This window comes from Mauremys reevesii, linkage group 21, assembly GCF_016161935.1.
Source record: "Mauremys reevesii isolate NIE-2019 linkage group 21, ASM1616193v1, whole genome shotgun sequence".
In the NCBI taxonomy this organism is placed as follows: Eukaryota; Metazoa; Chordata; order Testudines; family Geoemydidae; genus Mauremys; species Mauremys reevesii.
Window position 1 is genome coordinate 23,974,989 of NC_052643.1, and position 20,532 is coordinate 23,995,520.

General features: G+C 55.5%; 1 protein-coding gene across 7 annotated transcripts in view; it reads right to left on the reverse strand.

Moving 5' to 3' along the window:
- PHC2 (polyhomeotic homolog 2) overlaps positions 1–17,129 on the reverse strand; it is a 61,991-nt gene extending 44,862 nt beyond the window's left edge. For 2 of the 7 annotated variants that reach the window (XM_039509058.1, XM_039509056.1), the window contains exon 1: positions 7,696–7,752. In XM_039509058.1, coding sequence (XP_039364992.1) covers positions 7,696–7,737 — 42 coding nt within the window. In that variant the 5' untranslated portion in view covers positions 7,738–7,752. Of the gene's footprint in view, positions 1–7,695; positions 7,782–16,918 lie in introns of those variants that run through there. The other 5 variants (XM_039509060.1, XM_039509065.1, XM_039509055.1 and 2 more) reach the window with 5 other exon arrangements.
- Positions 17,130–20,532: the final 3,403 nt, after the last annotated feature.

Consider the following 20,532-nt stretch of genomic DNA (forward strand, 5'->3'; position numbering starts at 1 on the left):
CTGGGGAAGCTGAGGCCAGAGGCTGTGCTGGGAATGGAATTCCAGTCTCCCGAGTCCCACTCCAGTGCTTTATACATAGAGTTCAGGGGGCCAGGTTAACACTCACAAATCGCCAAGCAGAGCAATTGCTGAGCTGCAATGAGCAGCACCAAATCCTGGCTTCAGGGTCAGCAGGGGTGGGGGCTGGGACTGCTCCAGCTTTGTTTTGTGCACTGCACCTTTAAATGTCTAGGAGCCCGATAGCAGTAGGGGGAGCTGCCGTTCTGTAGGGCAGAGTCACTGCAGCAGGTTCTAGAGGAGATGCCCACACTGTGCTCTCTCCCAGAGACTTTACTTTGGTTCTTTCTTGTCTTGATTTCCCTTAATCCAAACCTTCCAAGTGAAAGGCTCACTTTGATCTTAGTGAATGGAAAACACAGCAAAACAACGGGACAGATCCCCAGCTGTTGCCAATCAACATATCTCCACTGAGGTAGGCTGATTTACACCAGCTACAGATCAGTCCCAGAAGCTCTGAGAGAGATGTCAAGCTTTCATCTTTCATTTCACTGGGGTGCTAAGGGTGACTTGCAAAGAGAAAAATAAACAGTTTGTGCCCTTTGTTGCATCTGAATGGGGGGTAAAGAACGTCTCGAAAGGTTTGCTCATTTTAAAAGCCGTTTTTCTGGTTGTCTTCTTGTCAGAAATCCAGCTCGGATGATCTCTGTTCCCTGGGTGCTCTATGGAGGACAGGAGATGTATGACATCACACATACCATGAGAGTGACACCACAGACAGGAAGAGCTGTCAAGTCCAGTCCCCGGGGTTGGTTTGCATTTAACTCACATACCTAACAAACCCTTGGCAGACAAGCAGTCTTTGTTAAAGGGCCAACCTCCCAGCTCCTTCGATTAAGGACTGAGCTAACTTCCACCCTACTGCCCTGAGCCTTCTAAGGTATCCTCCAGCCAAGCCTTGGCAGTCCTCACCTACCCCTAGGGCTAACAAAGCCATAAACAGACCCATCCAGATCTACTCCAGGCATCGGAGAGAAGGAAAAAGGCCCAAACCCACCTGTCTCTGTGCAGCTGACCTCAAACTCTGAGGCTCAGTGGCAAATGACAAGGCCACATTAACTCTTTCACTGCTGGTCATCTCATCACAAATATCTACCTACTGTAGGTAGTGATCTGGCCCAACTACTGTAGTGTCTGCACTCCAGCTTAAATATATTTCTCCTCCCACCCCCATGGCAGGCAGGGCAGGGCTGTTATTCCCATTGTACAGGGAGGACGGGGGAGGGAATGAGCCCAGAGCGACTAAGTGACCTTCCCATGCTCACACAGAGCATCTGGGGCCAAGTAGGGACTTGGCCCTAGGGGTCTCCAGCCGTGTGCTCACATCTTAATGACTGGTCCTCTCTAGCCCACCTGGGATCTGGGGTGTAGTCAGCCCTTCTTTACCTTAGGGGTGAGGGGTAGCTCAGTGGTTTGAGCATTGGCCTGCTAAACCCAGAGTTGTGAGTTCAATCCACAAGGGGACAGTTTGGGGCAAAAATCTGTGTGGGGATTGGTCCTGCCTTGAGCAGGGGGTTGTACTAGATGGACCTCCCCTTCCAACCCTGATATTCTATGATTTTATGATCTCCCCTGTGACCTCTGGCCTGAATGGAGTGGTAACAGTCAGCTCCATGTTAGACCCTAGTATATTGACCATACAGTCCTGCCATCATGGGCAGAAACCCACCCAGAATTTATTAATATCTAGGAGACACCTGTAACCTTAAAGCACCTTGCAGACATTAATAAACAATACCTTAAACAACATGCTGGGACAGGTCAGAATGCTTACCCCCTTTTTAGAGGTAGGGAAACTGAGGCACAAAGAGGGGCCATGCCCACAGCCACAAACCAAGAGCACGGAGTAGAACCCAGTGCCCCCTCTAACCAAGCAGGCCTTGAAGTTGAGAGCAGAAGGTACTGGCTTGGGGACGAAAATCCTGATGAGAACATTGTAGGGCTCCAAACAAGCTTCCAAGAGACAGGAAACCCACAAGTAAGAAAGCACTGGGCAAATCGCTGCTCCCCTCGGCACCTCGACAATGGAGCAAGGGCAGGCGAGCTTCAGCATAGCTCCACTGCCCCCTGCTACCACGGGCCATCTGGAGCTCACACCTCCGGCTGGCGGCAGGTGTCGGATGCACCCGGACCCCATGGCACAAGGATCCCGGATCACCCCTCTCACTTGCACGACTGCTCGGGAGAGATTGCAAGCCCGCCCCCGCAGGCCCAGAGCATCCCAGCTGCCATGGGCCAGTCCAAGCTGGACCTCTGAGCAGCAATCAGACTCCATTTCAGCTCCCGCCCCTTTGCAGAGAGACCCTCTGCCCCTTCCACACAACACCACAAAGTTCAGCCAATGGCTAAAATAAAGGCTTTACCAATATGCGCTGAGCCAGCCCCCTCATCCCCTCCCCCGCTGCAGCCTCCCTGGCACACCCCTCCCCCACAGCCCATTCAAAGCACTGCTGAACTCACCCTGCAGGGGGCCCGTTGTTCAGACCATGTCACCGCCTCTCTAGATCCCGCTGCACCCCCGCCCACCACCCTTCATGGCTCCGCTCCCCCAACTCCCCCACCTTGGGCTACTTCTGCTCACCACGGCGGGACACCAGCCTCGGCAGCCCCCCGCCCTCGTCTCCTCAGGGCAGCACGCCCTCCCTGAACTGATCTGTGAGCCCACTGCCCTCTCCTCTTTGTAGGGTCTTTAATGGGGATCAGCCAATGGATGGGCAGAGGAGACTTGACAGAACCCCCAAGGACACAAAAAGATGGGTAGGGTTGTCTGCAAACCACACGCTCCTCCATTGTGTCTGGCCCATGGCACCAACGGCGTGTCGCCTGTTCTCTGTGGCCAGTGCGTGCACAGTGGGTCCAAACCACTGCGGTGCCAAGCCCAGAAGGGTCTGCCACTCCCCCGCCCGGGGCAGATGGTCAGACAAGGTGCAGGGCTCAGGGCCCTCAGGCAGTAAGCTCTTTGGGGCAGGAAGCACGTGTGTGTGCGCACGCCCATCCCCTGGGCACTGCCCCTCTAGGGACGGTACCACAGCCATGCCTCAGTGCACACGGGGCCACCACGCACACTCAGCCCATGCCGAGCCACGCCCCAGAAGACCATGCATGTGTTTCTCCTCAGGGGGCGGATTCCCAAAGGTTGCTGTTCCTCCTCCAGGCCCAAAGCTCCGGCTGCTGAGCTGGAACATGGAGGCTGGGGACCAGCTGGCAGGAATGGGGGAGCTCGTTCTTGTATCATGCATGGGGGTGCAGAGGGTTCAGGGGATTGCTAGTACTAGTCCCCCAATGTCAGGGTGTCCCTGGAGCCCTGGGAGCAGTATCTGTTGTATATATGGAAGGGCTGGTTTTATGTCGGACACAGAACTCAGGGAGGCCAACGAATAGAGGAGAAAGTGTCTTTGGAGTTTACCACCAGCCCAATCTCCAGAGCCCCCCTGGCGTCAGCAGGAGCCCAGGAGGGTCCCTGAGTTGCCAAGTGGGCCTGGGGCACCTCCCCCCCCCATCTCTAAAGCAAAGAGTGGGGCCAGAGCTGGTGACACTTCCATCACAGCTCTGGGCCTTCAGGATGCAGCCCCCTCAGACGGACCCCGAACCAGGTTCCCATGAACCAAGGCCAGGTGTGCAAAGAGGCTGGGCAGGTCGGGGGCAGGCTGGTTGCTGAGCGTTCCTGGAGTCTGGCCCCATTGGTGGGTGCTGAGCCATTGATAACCTGGCCCCAAGTTTCCTGCAGCACCGGCAGCTGCACTGTTCCCACAACACACAAACCAGGGGTCACCCAATGGAATGAACAGGCAGCAGGTTTAACACAAACAAGAGGATGTACTTCTTCACACAACGCTTAGCTAACCCGGGGAACCCACTGCCATGGGATGTCATGAAGGCTAAATTCACGGAGGATGGGTCCATCAACGGCTATAAGCCAGGATGGGCAGGGACGTAACCCCGTGCTCGGGGCAACCCTAAACCTCTGACTGCCAGGAGTGGAAGACGGGGTGCATCACTCCAGGATTATACACTCCCCAAAGCTCTGGTCCTGGCACTGTAGGACACTGGGCTAGATGGACCATTGGCCTGGCCCAGAACTGCAGCTCATGTTCTGACTGACACCACAAGCTGCAGATGCAGACTGCCTAGGGGAGTGGGGGGAGATGGGTTTGCCTGGATCCCCATAAACAGCCAAAGAGGGGAGGGAGAGGCAATCAAAGCTATGATTTGCCATCATTATTCCCTGCCCTGCTCAGGGGCTTCTTGCAGCAACATTGTCCCAGAGAGCTCGGAGGGCCCATGGGCCCCACAGGAGAGGGAACGAACAGCGACAGAGAACGGCAGGTTCCAGAATCAGGTCCCTGACTTTGCTGAGGCCCCAAATCAGAAAGAAAAGCTCCTTCCACCCCCCAAAAAATATCCCCTCCCAGCTCCTTCGCCCCACATACTCCCCCCAGCTCCTTCCTCCGCCCCAAATATCCCCTCCCAACTCCTGCCCCCCACCCTGTCCCCACCCAAATACCCCCCTCCCCGCCCCCCAGCGCCTTCCACCCAACCCCCCAAAGACCCAGCGCCCACCACCTCACCCCCTTTTGCCCCCCCGGCACAGGCCGAGCACCGGGCACTCACTTCGCTTCTGGCTGCGCCGCGGATCCTTCTTCCGGGGAAGGCACAAGCGGCGGGGTCCGGCCCCCGGGCTGCGCGCTGCCGGGTCCCGCGGGCGCTCCAGCAGCTGCCGGCCGCTCCCCGCGCCGGAGCGAGCCCCCGGGAGCGCCCGGCCAACAACAAAAGCGCCGCCTCGGCCACGCGCCCCTCGGCCGGCCCCGCGCGACGGGCTGCGAGAGGCCCCCGGGCGAATGGCTGGCGCTGCCCGCGCTGCTCCGGCCGGCCGGCGCGCGGCACAAAGAGCTGCCCCCGACTCCGCAGGAGGTTCCAGATCCGGCCGCCTCCCCCCGGCCCCGGGGCAGAGCGTGGCCAGGCGCTGCTGCTCGGCGGCGGAGCAGGGGGTGCAATTAGCCAGACTGCGGAGCCTGCCAGCTGCGTGCAGTGCCAGCGACAGGCCTCCTGGCCTCTCCCCCAGCTACAGTCCTGGGGCTGGCAGGTTGTTTTCCAGCCCTGGAGTTGAAGGAGATCCAGTGGGTCAGCTAGTCCCGCCCCAAGCCCTCAGGTGGTGCCCGGCTCTGTGTCCCTTGTTTTGTCACGTTACTGGGTCCCCCCACCTACCACCACTGGGCACAGCCTGGCCTGCTCTAGACACAGGTGGAGCTTTTTCAGTTTGGGGGGATTTTTACCAATCTAGCTGTACTGGTGCAACCCCTGGCATAAGCTCTCATGGTATCTGCACTGGTGCCAGTATAATTCTATCCACACTGGGGGGTTGTGCTGCTTGAACTATACTGATATTGTTAAAGCTGTACAACTTGCTAGCGTGGACACACACACACCCCCTTAAGAAATCTCACCTTCGGGAGCTTTCTTGAGATAAACATTTCCCTTCCCTCAGTTTCATCCCATCCCACTATTTCTTACTCTTACCGAACAATTCTTCAGTAACCGCCCTAGACCCTACAGTGCTGCGGTTGTAAGCCAGAGCGCTTTGGATCATTTGTGCACAATTAGTGTAAGACTTCCCCCTAGGGAAGAATCTCTACTCCCAAATACCTCCCTGAGCACTTCCTCCATGCCGATAACACCTTGTACCCCTATACCACAGTTAGTGTGGAACTTTGTGCAACTTCTCTTTGTGACCGACTGCTTGACAGGAGGCCTTTAAATGTCTGGCTCCTGGAGTGAGTTGATAAAGATACGTTACATTCCGTTCTGTGTAGCTCTTACCCTGCTAGATCTGCCTCTCCCCTTTGCTGTTCTAGAACCCAGTCCTACAAGGCTTTAACACCAGGCATTGTTTTTGTTTGCATGACCTGTGGGCAGCAGCTCTGAAATTAAGAAATGATTCAGTCAGAGACAGACTAAGGCAGAGTGAACATTACTGTCCCATACACTCAGCTGTTAGAGAGAATTGCACCACAACTAACAATAAGCACGTCTCCAAGACCTACTTAGCCATTCAGTGAGTTAGACAGAACTTGTAGGGCTGTGTAACAGTGCCACCTGGTGACTTTAAATAATATTACAGCGCTGAGCTTCCCTCGGTCATGTGAGATTTGAAGCTACTCAGCACTTTGCAGAACTGAGTGAAAGGGAAGGAGACAGCAGAAGAGAGGAAAGAAAAGAAGAGATGGCAGCACCTATTCTGTGCCAGGGCACAGTGTGAGGGGGGCCAAGTATGGGCGGAATGGGGAATACCCATCCCTCAATCTGTTATGGGGGGACTCCCCTGTCATGGAGTGTGGGGGAGTCAGGGCCCTGTACCCCCCATTTCCTGCGATTCACCGTGACTCTCAGCCAGCCAGTAAAACAGAAGGTTTATTAGACAACAGGAACACAGTCCCAAGCAGGGCTTGTACGTACAACCAGGCCCCTTAGCCAGGTCCCTCTGGGGGGCAAGGATCTTAGACCCCAGACTTGGGGTTCCTGCCTCTTCCCAGCCAGCCCAAACCTGAAACTAAAAACCTCTCCAGCAGGCTCTCTTCCTTTGTCCAGCTTCCCGGGCAAAGGTGTTGACTCCCCCGACCCCCCTTCCTGGCTCAGGTTACAGGCTCAGGTCCTGTCCCTCACCTAAAGTCACCCCCTGCTCTCCCATCCCACATGCAGACAGTCCCTACTGCGTCACATCCCGCACTGAGCTGCTGTACATGCAGTCTCTCTGTTGCACGTCTGGGGTTTATTTTTGTTACTTTACTTTTAGTCTCCCTAACAAGCTGTTAATGAGCTGCCAATTACTTATGTATATCAGGAGTTCAAGTGACTGCCAAATCAAACCCTTCTGAGGAATGAGAAGCACCAGAACTTAATCCCAACGGGACAGAGGCCTGGCTTCTTCTGGCACCAGGTTAGTGCTGTAGCACATCACAGAGAGAAGGGAGCGCTGCAGGGGCAGCAAAGGGAGGATGGGGGGTCCCTACATTTTATTATATAATAATGATTTTCATATCTACCGAAGCCTAGCATTCAAGAACCACCCTACAATAACAAAACTGTATGTGTGCCACACTGCTCATGAGCAACCCTACAATAACACAGCAGCGGGCACACAACACAATGGAAAGGCAGCATGTTTCAGTCCCATGCATTATTTTGCACATAAGCAGTGGTGAGACACAATGATCTGAGGAATGTCAGGAGCTGGCTCTCTCCTGGAGCTGAGTTCCCCGGGGCGCAGCAGAGGTTACATTTCCAAATGACTGGCAGCAGCAGGGCCAGGATTAATTTCACCGGGGCGGGGGGAGGAGAGGGGAAGGCCAGCACAGCCAGGGGTACCTCTCAGCAGAGGGGAACCATTCAGAAGTCACACCCTGAGGATTACAGGGTGGCCCAGCTAGGGAGAAAAACTCCCCCTGGTGATTTCTCCTGCATGAGGAAATACTGGGTGACTGAGTCCCTTCCCCCACTGGTCATATCCCACCTCTCTCTTCACACATCTTCATTCACATTCCCCCTCTCCCTGCCCAGCCCCCATCATTACAGCTGCTCCAAAACCAGGGGAAACAAGCTTGGGGGAACTTCCGGGTTTCAATTTCCAGCACCAGTTCTCACCAATGTTTCTATAGAATTGTTGTTGAAGTTTTTCACTTGCATTTCTCCCACAGGAAGCCGGTCAGTGACAAATGGCAAAGGGGTTTCTGATAAAAAAAAAAGATGGCAGGAAATGTTCAGGAAAATGAGAAGTGTCGATAGTGGTCGATTTCTCCAGAGAGGTTTGATTTTTAAATAAGGCCACATTCCTACGAAACAGCTGTTAGTGTGAAACGTTCCTGAGTCCTATTGTGGCTCAGTCACTCAGGGCTAATCTTACACGCAGAACGTCTGCCGCTTCCACTAAGGCCAGGTCCACAGAACGGACATCACTCTGACCATCGGGCTGTGCTGGGATGTGATCGCTGACTCAGTGTAGGCCTGGCCTTAGGGTGGTGGAATTGGTTTAATGAAACCAGTGTAACTTTGTGGGAGAACAGTGTATCGCTGTAAGCCTAGTGTATATCAGTTTGATTTGTCCTCTCTGGGCTTTTCTGCATGGGAAAGTTGGCCAATCTCACCTAAGATGTGAAATCAATTTAGTTCAAATGGTGCAACCCTGGTGTGGACTCTCTTACGTCACTTTCAGGGTGGGATTTTCAGTTCAGTCGTTCTGGAAGAGGTCTAGGGCACAAAACTTGTACCATTGTAACTCACAACAGAATGGCTACAGCAGTGCAGCCCTCCAATGGGGATACAGCGAGACCTTTATTTCTGTCCTGTTCTATGCCACTCTCTTCTCTATAGTCTCTCTTCTTGCCCTCATCACCATAGTATCTGAGCCCCAGCCAGTTGCGCATTGAGTCATGTGACTAAGATCTGACATGTGAGGAGAGAATTGTTTGTGCAGCGGAGAGAGGTTTGGTTTGGTTGGGTTTTGTTGACACATCCAGGCTGCTCAGTGTTTGTATCAGTGAAGGCAGGATGGAGCAGCAACTGGCACTTAGACTTGGAGGTTTGGGATGGTCCTAAGTCTCCATGGGAGATTGTTCCCCAGTCTGGCACTGACCCCAAGAAAGCCCTGTTGAGGGCAGAGGAGGTCACCCATATTGTAGAGAGTTCCATGGGACCTGTGGAGCAGTTATCGACCATGGTCTTCATCCCGCAACGTGAGGCTCTTTCAGCTATCCTGGCTGAACACCTTGAAGATACAGACTGAGACGTTGGACTTGACTCTGCTCTGTGGGAAGGCAGCATAGAGAGTAGGAGATGGGCTGATGCGCTGAAGGTTGCTGAGCAGACAGGCTGTACTAGCTGGAGTTTCTTAAGTGCTGCAGGCTTGGTGCCTAGGTCTGTCACTGCCTCGGTCCGGCCAGAAGGTGATGAAGGTGTGAATAACAAGGGCCAAGTGTCTCAGTGTCTCAGCCAGCTGGAGATGGGAGAAAGCATCAACCACAGACACTGCTATGGAAGAGCTCAGAATCAGCGAGGAAGCCAGGAGCTTCCTGAACCAGGCCCTGAATTGGCCAGTTGTGGGTGTGAAAGTGCCACCAGGGGCAAACTCCTCTGCCCTGAGCATCACCGCTGCCCCCTTGGGTGCTTGTCCCAGGATAGCTAGTCCCACGGGGGAGGGGAATAAGCTAGACTGGTCTAAGGCACCTTATCCAGTAGAAGCGCATCCCCACAAGGGATCACTAAGGCTATGATTTAGTCACTAAGGCTATGATTTAGATTTAATACCCCGCTCCTCAGGGTATTGTTAGTAAAAGTCATGGACCAGTCACGGGCAATAACTAAAAAGACACGGCACGTGACCGGGCCACAACTTTTACTAAAAATACCCCTAACTAAATCTTAGGTGCCGGGGGGCACTCCTGCTCTCGGGGTGGGGGGGTTCCAGAGGACACTGCTGCTCCTTGTGGGGGGCGGGCACTCCAGAGCCCCGCCGCTGCTGCTGGGGGCGGGGCAGCCCAGGGCGCTGCTGCTGCTTCTGGACTGCTGCTCTGGGGCAGCACCTGGGACCAGCTGCCTGGAGCCAACTGAGCAGCAGCCAGTGTGGCTGGCCTGAGGGTCGCCCTGGGGTCAGCTGCACCAGCCACTGCAGAAGTCACAGAGGTCCCGGAAAGTCATGGAATTCCTGACTTTGTGACCTCCGTGAAAGACTCGCAGCCTTTTGTATATCAGTAAAAACTCACACCCCAAAGCGAAAGCAACACTGTGTGTAGAGCAGGCTACACTCCACCAGAATAAGTGTCCCACTGGCGCTGGTACTGTTTAACAAGGCCCACACTTTACAGGGGAACTAAAGGCACAGACCCAGCTTCCAGCCACTCTGGCTGTGTCCACACAGGGATCTGCCCCCGTCTGACCAACCTGTTGCCAGGTTGTGTATGGACAAGGCCAAAGGCAAAGATTGGCGCTTTGAGGGGTAAATCCAGGATAATTTTCTGCAGCTGCAAATCTCTGAGCTCCCAAGAAGCCCAACAGCCCCAGAAGACCCCGCCCAGCCCGCTCCTCAGGGCCACCCCGGGGGGAAGTGCTCAGTGACAGGGAGCCTGTGAAAGGACCAGGCTCAGGGATAAGGCAGGGGAGTGTGGGGAGCAGAGTACAACTCCCCTCAAGCCAGGACAAGTGCCCTACCCCCTGTCCCCCAGGCCTCCCTTCAGCCCTGGCTGACGCAGTGACCACTCCCCAGGCTGGGCTGGGCTGGTTCTGGAGCTCCCAGCATTTCCTGCCAGCACCCGGTGCCAGCTCCCCACCCCCTCCTGGGGAAAGGGGGGATATTGCACCCCTCTCCTGCTGCCTCCCCCTCCCTCCCCATCTGCACCCCCGTCCACCTGCTCCACAAATCTCCATTAAATCTCTCTTGGGAAATGGCATAATGTTCTAAAATATTTTGAAGTGTAGGAAGGCCATTCCCACTGGGTGGAGGTATCGGGGCTGCAGGTGTGAAAGCTCATTTTCGTTGCCCTCTGCTGGACTCTCTCCAGTTTGTCCACATCCCTTCTGTAGTGGGGGGCCCAAAACTGGACGCAATACTCCAGGTGTGGTCTCACCAGTGCCAAATAGAGGGGAATAATCACTTCCCTCAATCTGCTGGCAATGCTCCTACTAATATAGCCAGCTCTCCTGGACTCCTTTCCCCCTCAGATTAGCCTCCCAGGGGATCCTGCCCATCAGTTTCCTGAGGGAGTCAAAGTCTGCTTTTCTGAAGTCCAGGGTCCGTATTCTGCTGCTCTCCTTTCTTCTTATACACACTGCACCTGAACACAGACATGCTGCACACACACAGTGCATGCAAACAGTTCAGACACACACGCTGTACACATGCATACTACAGACACATGCTGCAGACACACTGCATATATGCACTACACACACTGCACGCACACACACAATGTGTGCGTATGCAAATGCACACACACATGCGAACACACACACCCCACACACATATGCTGTGTGCGCACACACACACTACACATCTGTGTGCCCAGCTAGGGCCTTGCTTGGAGACATGAACACCTTCACTTCTCCCTCTACCTCTCTGTGCCCCACAATGATGTCACGAGGTCGCCTCAGGACATGGATGAGTAACACCAGCCCCAGGATTGGGGAGCCCTCCCCAACCCCGCTGGTTGTCCTGGACTGTAGCAGCTGTGCCCTGGGCAGCAGGCTGGATCTGTGATTCCAGGCAGGTCAGTTGGATATTCTGGGGCCAGCACTTGGGGCTGCCTTTAAATACACTGAATAAATAAAGGGGCCCCTCCAGCAAGTGGAACTGAACTGAACCATCCTCTCCCCCAGTCCCGTCCGCCCACGTTTGTTTTACTGACAGCCAGGGCTTGCTCAGCCGCTGTGGGTGTATCACAGCCTCAGCTAGAGATAACCTCAGGGCCTTGCCCCACAGAGCTCACTGCCTGAATAGACCAGATAGATTATTAGCCCCAATTTAAGGAGGGGGGAAACTGAGGCACGGAAACAGAAACATGAAAAGTCAGTAGCAGAGTCAGTGCTGGCACCCATATTGGCTGAGTGACAGGCCAGAACCATGGCCACAGAACCATTGGGGGCCCCGTGGACGGTGGCTACAGAATCCAGGGATGGATCACCCCCACCCCTCCACCCTCTCAGGTATTTAGTGTCTCAGCACATCTTCTGCATGGCTGATTAACTGCTACTGATTATCCCCCGTCTGCTGCCTTGGGCCCTCCCCCCCCCCCCGTTTCATTCCATCCCTCCCCCTCTTTCTTTCACTCCTTTGTTACTGTCCACACTCTGCCCTCCCATGCTGCTCACTGCAGCCTTCCCACCCCTAGGGTAGAAGAACATACCCTGGGAGCCAGGGAAGACCAGGGCCCATAGCCAAGGGGGAGGAGTCCCTGGGGTTCAGGGCGAGTGGAATTGCCCCAGGTGGTTCCCAGCTCAGACATGGAATTGCTCCCGGGAGCTCTGCCCACCAGATTCAGAACTGGCCCTGATCTGGGGTGCTTCTGGAGTTCCCTAGGTCCCAACGTGTGAGGCAGAGGAAACGGGGGGCCCTCCCCTTGGCGGCCTTTCCCGTCCGTGTGGTGCCTTTCCAGGCGTATTGTGCAGTTGACCAAAGGAGGTGGATGACTTGAATTTTCAGATGGGGCTGGAGCGCGAGCCTGCCTAGCACACAGCCAGCAGCAGGAGCTGTCCCATGGGGCTGGCTTCCCACTCTGCCATGACTGAGGCCAAACAGGAAGGACGGTGCGACCCCAAGTGCCAGGTGGCAGTGTGCAGGGCAAGGAGCCCTGGCTGCCAGGCGAGCATAAGGTGGGCTCGCTCTAGCCACCCCCTCCCAGGCTTTCCCTCCACACCAGGCTGGGATTGGGCTTGTGGTGCGCGCAGCGTGGGTGTCACGGAGGGGGCGGCGGAGGCGGCCTGCACCCACTGAACAGGGAAGCACTGCTGATATCCATCGCCCCTGGTTGCAAAACCTGGCCCCACCACTCCTGAGCTCCTCTCAAATGTCCGGTGCAGTGCGGCCGGGCACCCAGCCATCGGAGCACATGCACTAGGGGCCCATGGCAGTCAGCTCTCATGGTCAGAGGCCTGCCTGGAGTCCAGTAGAGGGCGCTGCGTGACCACAGGCCCTACAGCCTGGGGCGGTGCTGGCGAGGGGGCTGCTGTATGTAGCTGGTCAGAGGGGCCTGGCCCTGCTCCAGCTGCAAAACCAGGGAACACCGGAGTGTCTGAAGCTGTGGTGGGAAGCAGGGGGAACTGGGAGCCCAGGGCCTTCGCCAAAACCAGGAACTCCCTGAGATTGTGTGTGTCCAGCGTGGGTGTTGTGTGCAGCGTGTGGGCATATGCACGTGCTCTGTGTGCATGCATGCACATGGATTGTGCATGTGTGTGCAGTGCACATTGTCCTGTGTGTGTGTGTGTGTGTGCACTGTGTGTGTGTTCTCTGAGTGAGCCGGTTTGCACGTGCAGGGACTGGAACACTTTGTGTCTACCTCCAGGGGCGGCTCTACAAATTTGGCCGCCCCAAGCAATCATGCCCGGGAGGCGCCCCCGAGCCGCGGAAGCAGCGGACCTCCTGCGGGCATGACTGCGGAGGGTCCGCTGGTCGCACGGCTCAGCTGGACCTCCCGCAGCTGCGGGCGGTTCGCTGGTCCAGCGGCTCCGGCGGACCTGCCGCAGTCATGCCTGCGGGAGGTCCAGCCGAGCCGCAGGACCAGCGAACCGTCCGCAGTCATGCCTGCGGCAGGTCCGGTCGTCCCGGGGCTCCGGTAGACCTCCCGCAGGCATGACTGCGGCAGGTCCGCCGGCCCAGCCTGCCGCCCCCCTGGGAAAGGGCCGCCCCACGCGGGTGCTTGCCCCGCTGGGCTCTAGAGCCGCCCCTGTCTACCTCCCAGGCAGAGGAGCCGGTTCCCCCAACCCCTGGCTCAGGGCTCTGGGTGCTGATTGTCCCCTGACTGGCAATGACTCCCTAGGCAAGCAGGGAGAAATTCCAAATGCACTGGAAGGAAAGAGACCCAGGGTTTGTGAGTGGAAAAGTCCCACTGGCTCTCACAGAGAAGCTGCCCCTGGATGCCCCAGCCATGGAGCGTAGCAGAGGGAGCCCACTCGCAGAGTCACAGAGTCATTTCTAGAGCTCCTGCTAGGTTCAGGCCTATTGCTCTGCAGGACTTTTCTCAGGGGTCAAGGCCCCATCAGAAATGAAAGCACCAGCATGGGGTAAAGGCTCTGGACTAATAGAACCGACTGCCCAGCCAACCCCATGTTCTCATGGAATGCCTATGCTTTCTTTCCTTCCCTGAGTGCTGGGAAAGCACGCCCCGCACTCTCCGCTGTTATTTTGTTATTTTATCAATAAAGCTTTAAACTTAAACCCTTGGTGTGCTGCATCATCTTCTCCCTGAAAAGATCTGGAGGCCTCAGCCTAATCAACTGATGCCTTTGAGCAAATTAGAAACAAAAATATAATAATGATAATTGGAGATATACCAATCTCCTAGAACTGGAAGGGACCCTGAAAGGTCATTGAGTCTAGCCCCCTGCCTTCACTAGCAGGACCAAGTACTGATTTTTGCCCTAGATCCCCAAGTGGCCCCCTTAAGGATTGAACTCACAACCCTAGATTTAGTAGGCCAATGCTCAAACCACTGAGCTATCCCTCCCCCCTAACTTCAATATGTAGAGCTCGTCCTGTCAGCACCAGGGCTCCGGGGTCTCAGTGCGCAGAGCTCGTCCCGTCAGCGCCGGGGCTCCGGGGTCTCAGTGCGCAGAGCTCGTCCCGTCAGCGCCGGGACTCTGGGACTTCAATGCACAGAGCTCGTCCCATCAGTGCTGGGGCTCCGGGACTTCAATGCGCAGAGCTCGTCCCGTCAGCGCCGGGGCTCCGGGGTCTCAGTGCGCAGAGCTCGTCCCGTCAGCGCCGGGGCTCCGGGGTCTCAGTGCGCAGAGCTCGTCCCGTCAGCGCCGGGGCTCCGGGGTCTCAGTGCGCAGAGCTCGTCCCGTCAGCGCCGGGGCTCCGGGGTCTCAGTGCGCAGAGCTCGTCCCGTCAGCGCCGGGGCTCCGGGGTCTCAGTGCGCAGAGCTCGTCCCGTCAGCGCCGGGGCTCCGGGGTCTCAGTGCCCAGAGCTCGTCCCGTCAGCGCCGGGGCTCCGGGGTCTCAGTGCCCAGAGCTCGTCCCGTCAGCGCCGGGGCTCCGGGGTCTCAGTGCCCAGAGCTCGTCCCGTCAGCGTCGGGGCTCCGGGGTCTCAGTGCGCAGAGCTCGTCCCGTCAGCGCCGGGGCTCCAGGACTTCAATGCGCAGAGCTCGTCCCGTCAGCGCCGGGGCTGCAGGATCTCAGTGTGCAGAGCTCGTCCCGTCAGCGCCGGGACTCTGGGACTTCAATGCACAGAGCTCGTCCCGTCAGCGCCGGGGCTCCGGGGTCTCAGTGCCCAGAGCTCGTCCCGTCAGCGCCGGGGCTCCGGGGTCTCAGTGCGCAGAGCTCGTCCCATCAGCGCTTGGGCTCCGGGGTCTCAGTGCGCAGAGCTCGTCCCGTCAGCGCCGGGGCTCCGGGGTCTCAGTGCCCAGAGCTCGTCCCGTCAGCGTCGGGGCTCCGGGGTCTCAGTGTGCAGAGCTTGTCCCGTCGGCGCCGGGGCTCCGGTGTCTCAGTGCGCAGAGCTTGTCCCGTCAGCGCTGGGGCTCCAGGACTTCAATGCGCAGAGCTCGTCCCGTCAGCGCCGGGGCTGCAGGATCTCAGTGCGCAGAGCTTGTCCCGTCAGCGACGGGACTCTGGGACTTCAATGCACAGAGCTCGTCCCGTCAGCGCCGGGACTCTGGGACTTCAATGCGCAGAGCTCGTCCCGTCGGCGCCGGGGCTCCGGGGTCTCAGTGCGCAGAGCTCGTCCCGTCAGCGCCGGGGCTCCGGGGTCTCAGTGCGCAGAGCTCGTCCCGTCAGCGCCGGGGCTCCGGGGTCTCAGTGCGCAGAGCTCGTCCCGTCAGCGCCGGGACTCTGGGACTTCAATGCACAGAGCTTGTCCCATCAGTGCTGGGGCTCCGGGATCTCAGTGCACAGAGCTCATCCCGTCACCACCGGGGCTCCGGGATCTCAGTGCACAGAGCTCGTCCCGTCAGCGCCGGGGCTCCGGGATCTCAGTGCACAGAGCTCGTCCCATCAGCGCCGGGGCTCCGGGACTTCAATGCGCAGAGCTCGTCCCATCGGCTCCGGGGCTCCAGGACTTCAATGCGCAGAGCTCGTCCCGTCAGCGCCGGGGCTCCAGGATCTCAGTGTGCAGAGCTCATCCTGTCAGCGCCGGGGCTCTGGGACTTCAATTCACAGAGCTCGTCCCATCAGTGCTGGGGCTCTGGGACTTCAATGCGCAGAGCTCATCCTGTCACCGCCGGGGCTCCGGGGTCTCAGTGCGCAGAGCTCGTCCCCTCAGCGCTGGGGCTCCGGGACTTCAATGCGCAGAGCTCGTCCCGTTGGTTCCGGGGCTCCAGGACTTCAATGCACAGAGCTCGTCCCGTCAGCGCCGGGGCTCCAGGATCTCCGTGTGCAGAGCTCGTCCCGTTAGCGCCGGGACTCTGGGACTTCAATGCACAGAGCTCGTCTCATCAGCGCTGGGGCTCCAGGATCTCAGTGCACAGAGCTCGTCCCCTCAGCGCTGGGGCTCCGGGACTTCAATGCGCAGAGCTCGTCCCGTCGGTTCCGGGGCTCCAGGACTTCAATGCGCAGAGCTCGTCCCATCAACGCCAGGGCTCCAGGATCTCAGTGTGCAGAGCTCGTCCCGTCAGCGCCGGGGCTCCAGGATCTCAGTGTGCAGAGCTCGTCCTGTCAGCGCCGGGACTCTGGGACTTCAATGCACAGAGCTCGTCCCATCAGTGCTGGGGCTCCGGGACTTCAATGCGCAGAGCTCGTCCCGTCAGCGCCGGGGCTCCGGGGTCTCAGTGCGCAGAGCTCGTCCCGTCAGCGCCGGGGCTCCGGGGTCTCAGTGCGCAGAGCTCGTCCCGTCAGCGCCGGGGCTCCGGGGTCTCAGTGCGCAGAGCTCGTCCCGTCAGCGCCGGGGCTCCGGGGTCTCAGTGCGCAGAGCTCGTCCCGTCAGCGCCGGGGCTCCGGGGTCTCAGTGCGCAGAGCTCGTCCCGTCAGCGCCGGGGCTCCGGGGTCTCAGTGTGCCGAGCAGGGTCTCCAAGAGGATGTGAATGGGAAGCATGGGGGTTGCCTGGGATTTTCTCCCATCCCAGCCACCCGAGAGTGACACTCAGTTCTAGGGCCCCGCGGATCCTGCCCATTCCTTGGCACCTCTGCAGCAGCACAGCCTGGCTTCCTCCCCCACCCTGCAGGTCCTTACCTGGACGGTCTGGCGGTCTGGGATCCCGCTGTACACAGAGATCTGGGGTCCTGGCTGGCGCCCATTACTGCTGCTGCTGCTGCTGGCAGTGCTGGTGCTGCTGGTGCTGCTGGAGGGAGGTGGAACCTGCAGCTGCTCATTCTCCATGGTAACGGTCCTGGGCACCAGTTATGGCAGGAAGAAGGAAATACCAAGGCCGAGGTGGTGGGAAAGGGGATTCTGGTCAGGTTAGAGCTGGAAGGAGACAAAAGTAGGCAGTCAGGCTTGGGGCATGGAGCAGTCCCCAACCCCTCATACCCCAGCTGGGGCACTGACCCCTCTTACTGGTCCACAGCTGATAAGATGCTGCAGCCATGAGGAATTCTGGGGCCATATTCTCTGCTGCATACAGCGAGGATGCTGTCAGGGAGCCAGGTATGGGCTATCTCTGGATGCAGGTAAGAACAGCCTTGGGGCTGCTCTAAACTGTGCCAGCTGGCTGTGGTCCCCAAGGAACCAGCCTGTTCCAGTCAGTCTCTTTCCCTGCCCCTTCCTTCCCTTGACATGTCCCCAGCCCCATGAGGCACACACAGGGCTGCCGTACGGAAGATGCTTGTAGGAGCTGATTCTTCTGGATCCTTGCCGGTTAGGGACCCAAGGATCTCAAAGCACTTTGCAAAGAGGAATGAATCCAGCCTCAGCAGCTTTCTGGGGTGTGCTGTGAGGATAATTTGCCCCTTTAAACAGAGGCAGAAACTAAGGCACATTGATTCCAATGCCAGAGGGACCACTGGGATCACCTAGTCTGCCCTCCTGCACAGCACTGGCCAGAGACCTGCCCCACAGCAACCCCTAGAGCAGAGCTTTGAGAAAACAGCCAGTCTTGATTTTAAAATAACCAGTGATGGAGAATCCACCACGATCCTTGGTATATTGGTCCAATGGTTAATTACTCTCATTGTTAAAATTGTACCTTATTTCTGAATTTGTCCAGTTTCAACTCCCAGCCATTGGGTTGTGTTAGACCCTCCTCTGCTAGACTGAAGAGCCTGTTATTAAGTATTTGTCCCCCATGTAGATACTTACAGACTGTGATCTAGTCACCCCTCAACCTTCTCTTTGTGAAGCTGAATAGATTGAGCTTCTTGAGCCCACCACTATAAGGCAAGTTTTCTAATACTTCAGTCATTCTTGTGGCTCTTCTTTGAACACCCTCCAATGTATCACTGTCTTTCTTGAGTTGTGGGCACTAGAACTGGACACGGGATTCCAACAGGGGTCGCACCAGTGCCAAATAGAGAGATCAAAATACGGTAACCTCTCTGCTCCTACTAGAGATTTCCCTGTTTATGCAACCCAGGATCACACTGGGAGCTCATGTTCAGCTGATTATCCACCCCCCACCAGAGTCACTGCTTCCCAGGATAGAGTCCCCCATCCTGTAAGTAGAGCCTACATTCATTGTTCCTAGCTGAATACATTTACATTTAGCCATATTAAAATGCATGCTGTTTCCTTGCACTCAATTTACCAAGTGATCTAGATTGCTCTGAATCAGTGACCTGTCCTCTTCATTATTTACCACTGAACCAATTTTTGTCATCTTCAAACTTTATCAGTGATGATTGTATCTTTTCTTCTAAGTCATTGATACAAATGTTAAATAGCGCAGGCCCAAGAACCAAACCCCACTGGAAACACACCCGCTCGATGATTCCCAGGTTACAGTTACATTTTGAGACCTATCAGTTTTTAATCCATTTAATGTGTGCCATGTTAATTTTATATCATTCTCGGTTTTTAATCAAAATGTTATGCCGTACCAAGTCAAACACCTTACAGAAGTCTATTACTTCTACACTATGACGTTTATCAGCCAAACTCATCATCTCATCAAAAAAAGAGATCAAGTTAGTTTGACAGAATCTATTTTCCACAAACCCATGTTAATTTGAATTAATTACTTTAATTTTTATTAATTGAGTCCTGCATTGGCCACTCCATTATCCAGTCTGGGATTGATGTCAGGGTGACAATTTCTTGTTCAACCCACTTACCCTTTTTTAAAGTTGGCACAACATTAGCTTTCTTCCAGTTTTCTGAAACTTCCCCAGTGTTCCAAGACTTTTAACAGTCCAGCAAGCTCCTCTGCCAGTTCTTTTAAAACTTTTGGATGCAAGCTATCTGGACCTGCTGATTTAAAAATGTCTAACTTGAGTAGCTTCTGTTTAACATCCTCCAGAGATACTAATGGAATAGAAAGAGTGCTATCATCATCATATGTTGAGACTATGTCGTCTGTTTTTCCCCAAATACAGAACAGAAACATTTATGAAACACTTCTGCCTTTTCTGCATTATTATTGATAACTACACCATTTCCATATAGCAATGGACCAATACCATTGTCAGGATCCTTTTTGTTCCTAATATATTTTAAAAACTCCTTCTTATTGTCCTTAACTCTGCAGGCCATAGAGTTCACCTTGCGTCCCTTTGCTTCCCTTATCAATTTTCTACAGTTCCTAACTTCTGATTTATATTCATTACTATCTTTTCCCCCTTTATGGCATTTGTTATATTTTTATTTTTTACAGCTGCCTTCACTTCTCCTCTACTCCAAGTTGGTTTTTTAACCAGTATGGCCTTGATTGTGGCTTTTGGGGCATCTTGTAAGGTGTTCTTAAAAGATTCCCAGTTATCATTTCACATTTTGCTGTTTAAATTCTTATTCTCAGATGAACTGGCTCATAATTGTTTTCAGCTTTGTGAAATTGGCCTTATTAAGGCACCAAGTATATATATTATTGGTCTGGTCTTTATTCTGCTTACATATTATGAATGTGATCAAGTCATGATGGTTTATACTTAAGCTACAATTAATGTTTAGTTCCCAAGGGTTGCACAGCATATTAGTGGGAATAGAACTGTGCTGTCTTGTTACCCAATCATGTGCCTTTACCACAATCTCATCCTTGTGTAAATGCTTGTGTAACCATGCTAACACAATTTGGCTCTTTGTCACCCTTTAAGTGGCTGGTTCATGAGGCTGCTACAGGCTTTGACTAGCTTAGTTTGTCCCCTTAGCTCAGGCAATAGAGGGTCACTCTTCTAGATGCAGAGGATTGATGTTCAATTACTGCAGATAGCCCAGGAGTGCTGTTACCAGTGGCTTGGGTGAAGAGAAGCCTGTGGCAGTTTAGCTTGGCTGGCTGGAGGGCACTGCAGGTGCCTCCTGGTAGGGGTATCCTGGGCAAAGGGTAGGTTTATTAGCAATCCTGAGGAACTGGGGGCAGGTGCCAGCCCTGGGCCTTATGCTACTGTTGGATACACCAGTGGAGATTCAATTGCCTGCAGTGGAGTTCCTGTGAATGTGCACTTATGTAGCTGGGCACAGAATCCAACCAGGCAGCACTCTTACCCAGGTCTTGGGGAAGAGACCCTGTGCCCTGAATGAATCCTCCCTGGAGTCTGTGTTTCATCCACCCGCTGGAAGGGCATCTCCTCCCCAAGAGGGTGGAGTCATGGGCCTTCCAGAAGAGGAGGCATCATGGGACCCAGATCCCTGATTAAACCTGTGTTAGCTTGTTCCTGTCACTGGTTCCTCTACTGACTGTAAGGACCCTGTTGGCAGAG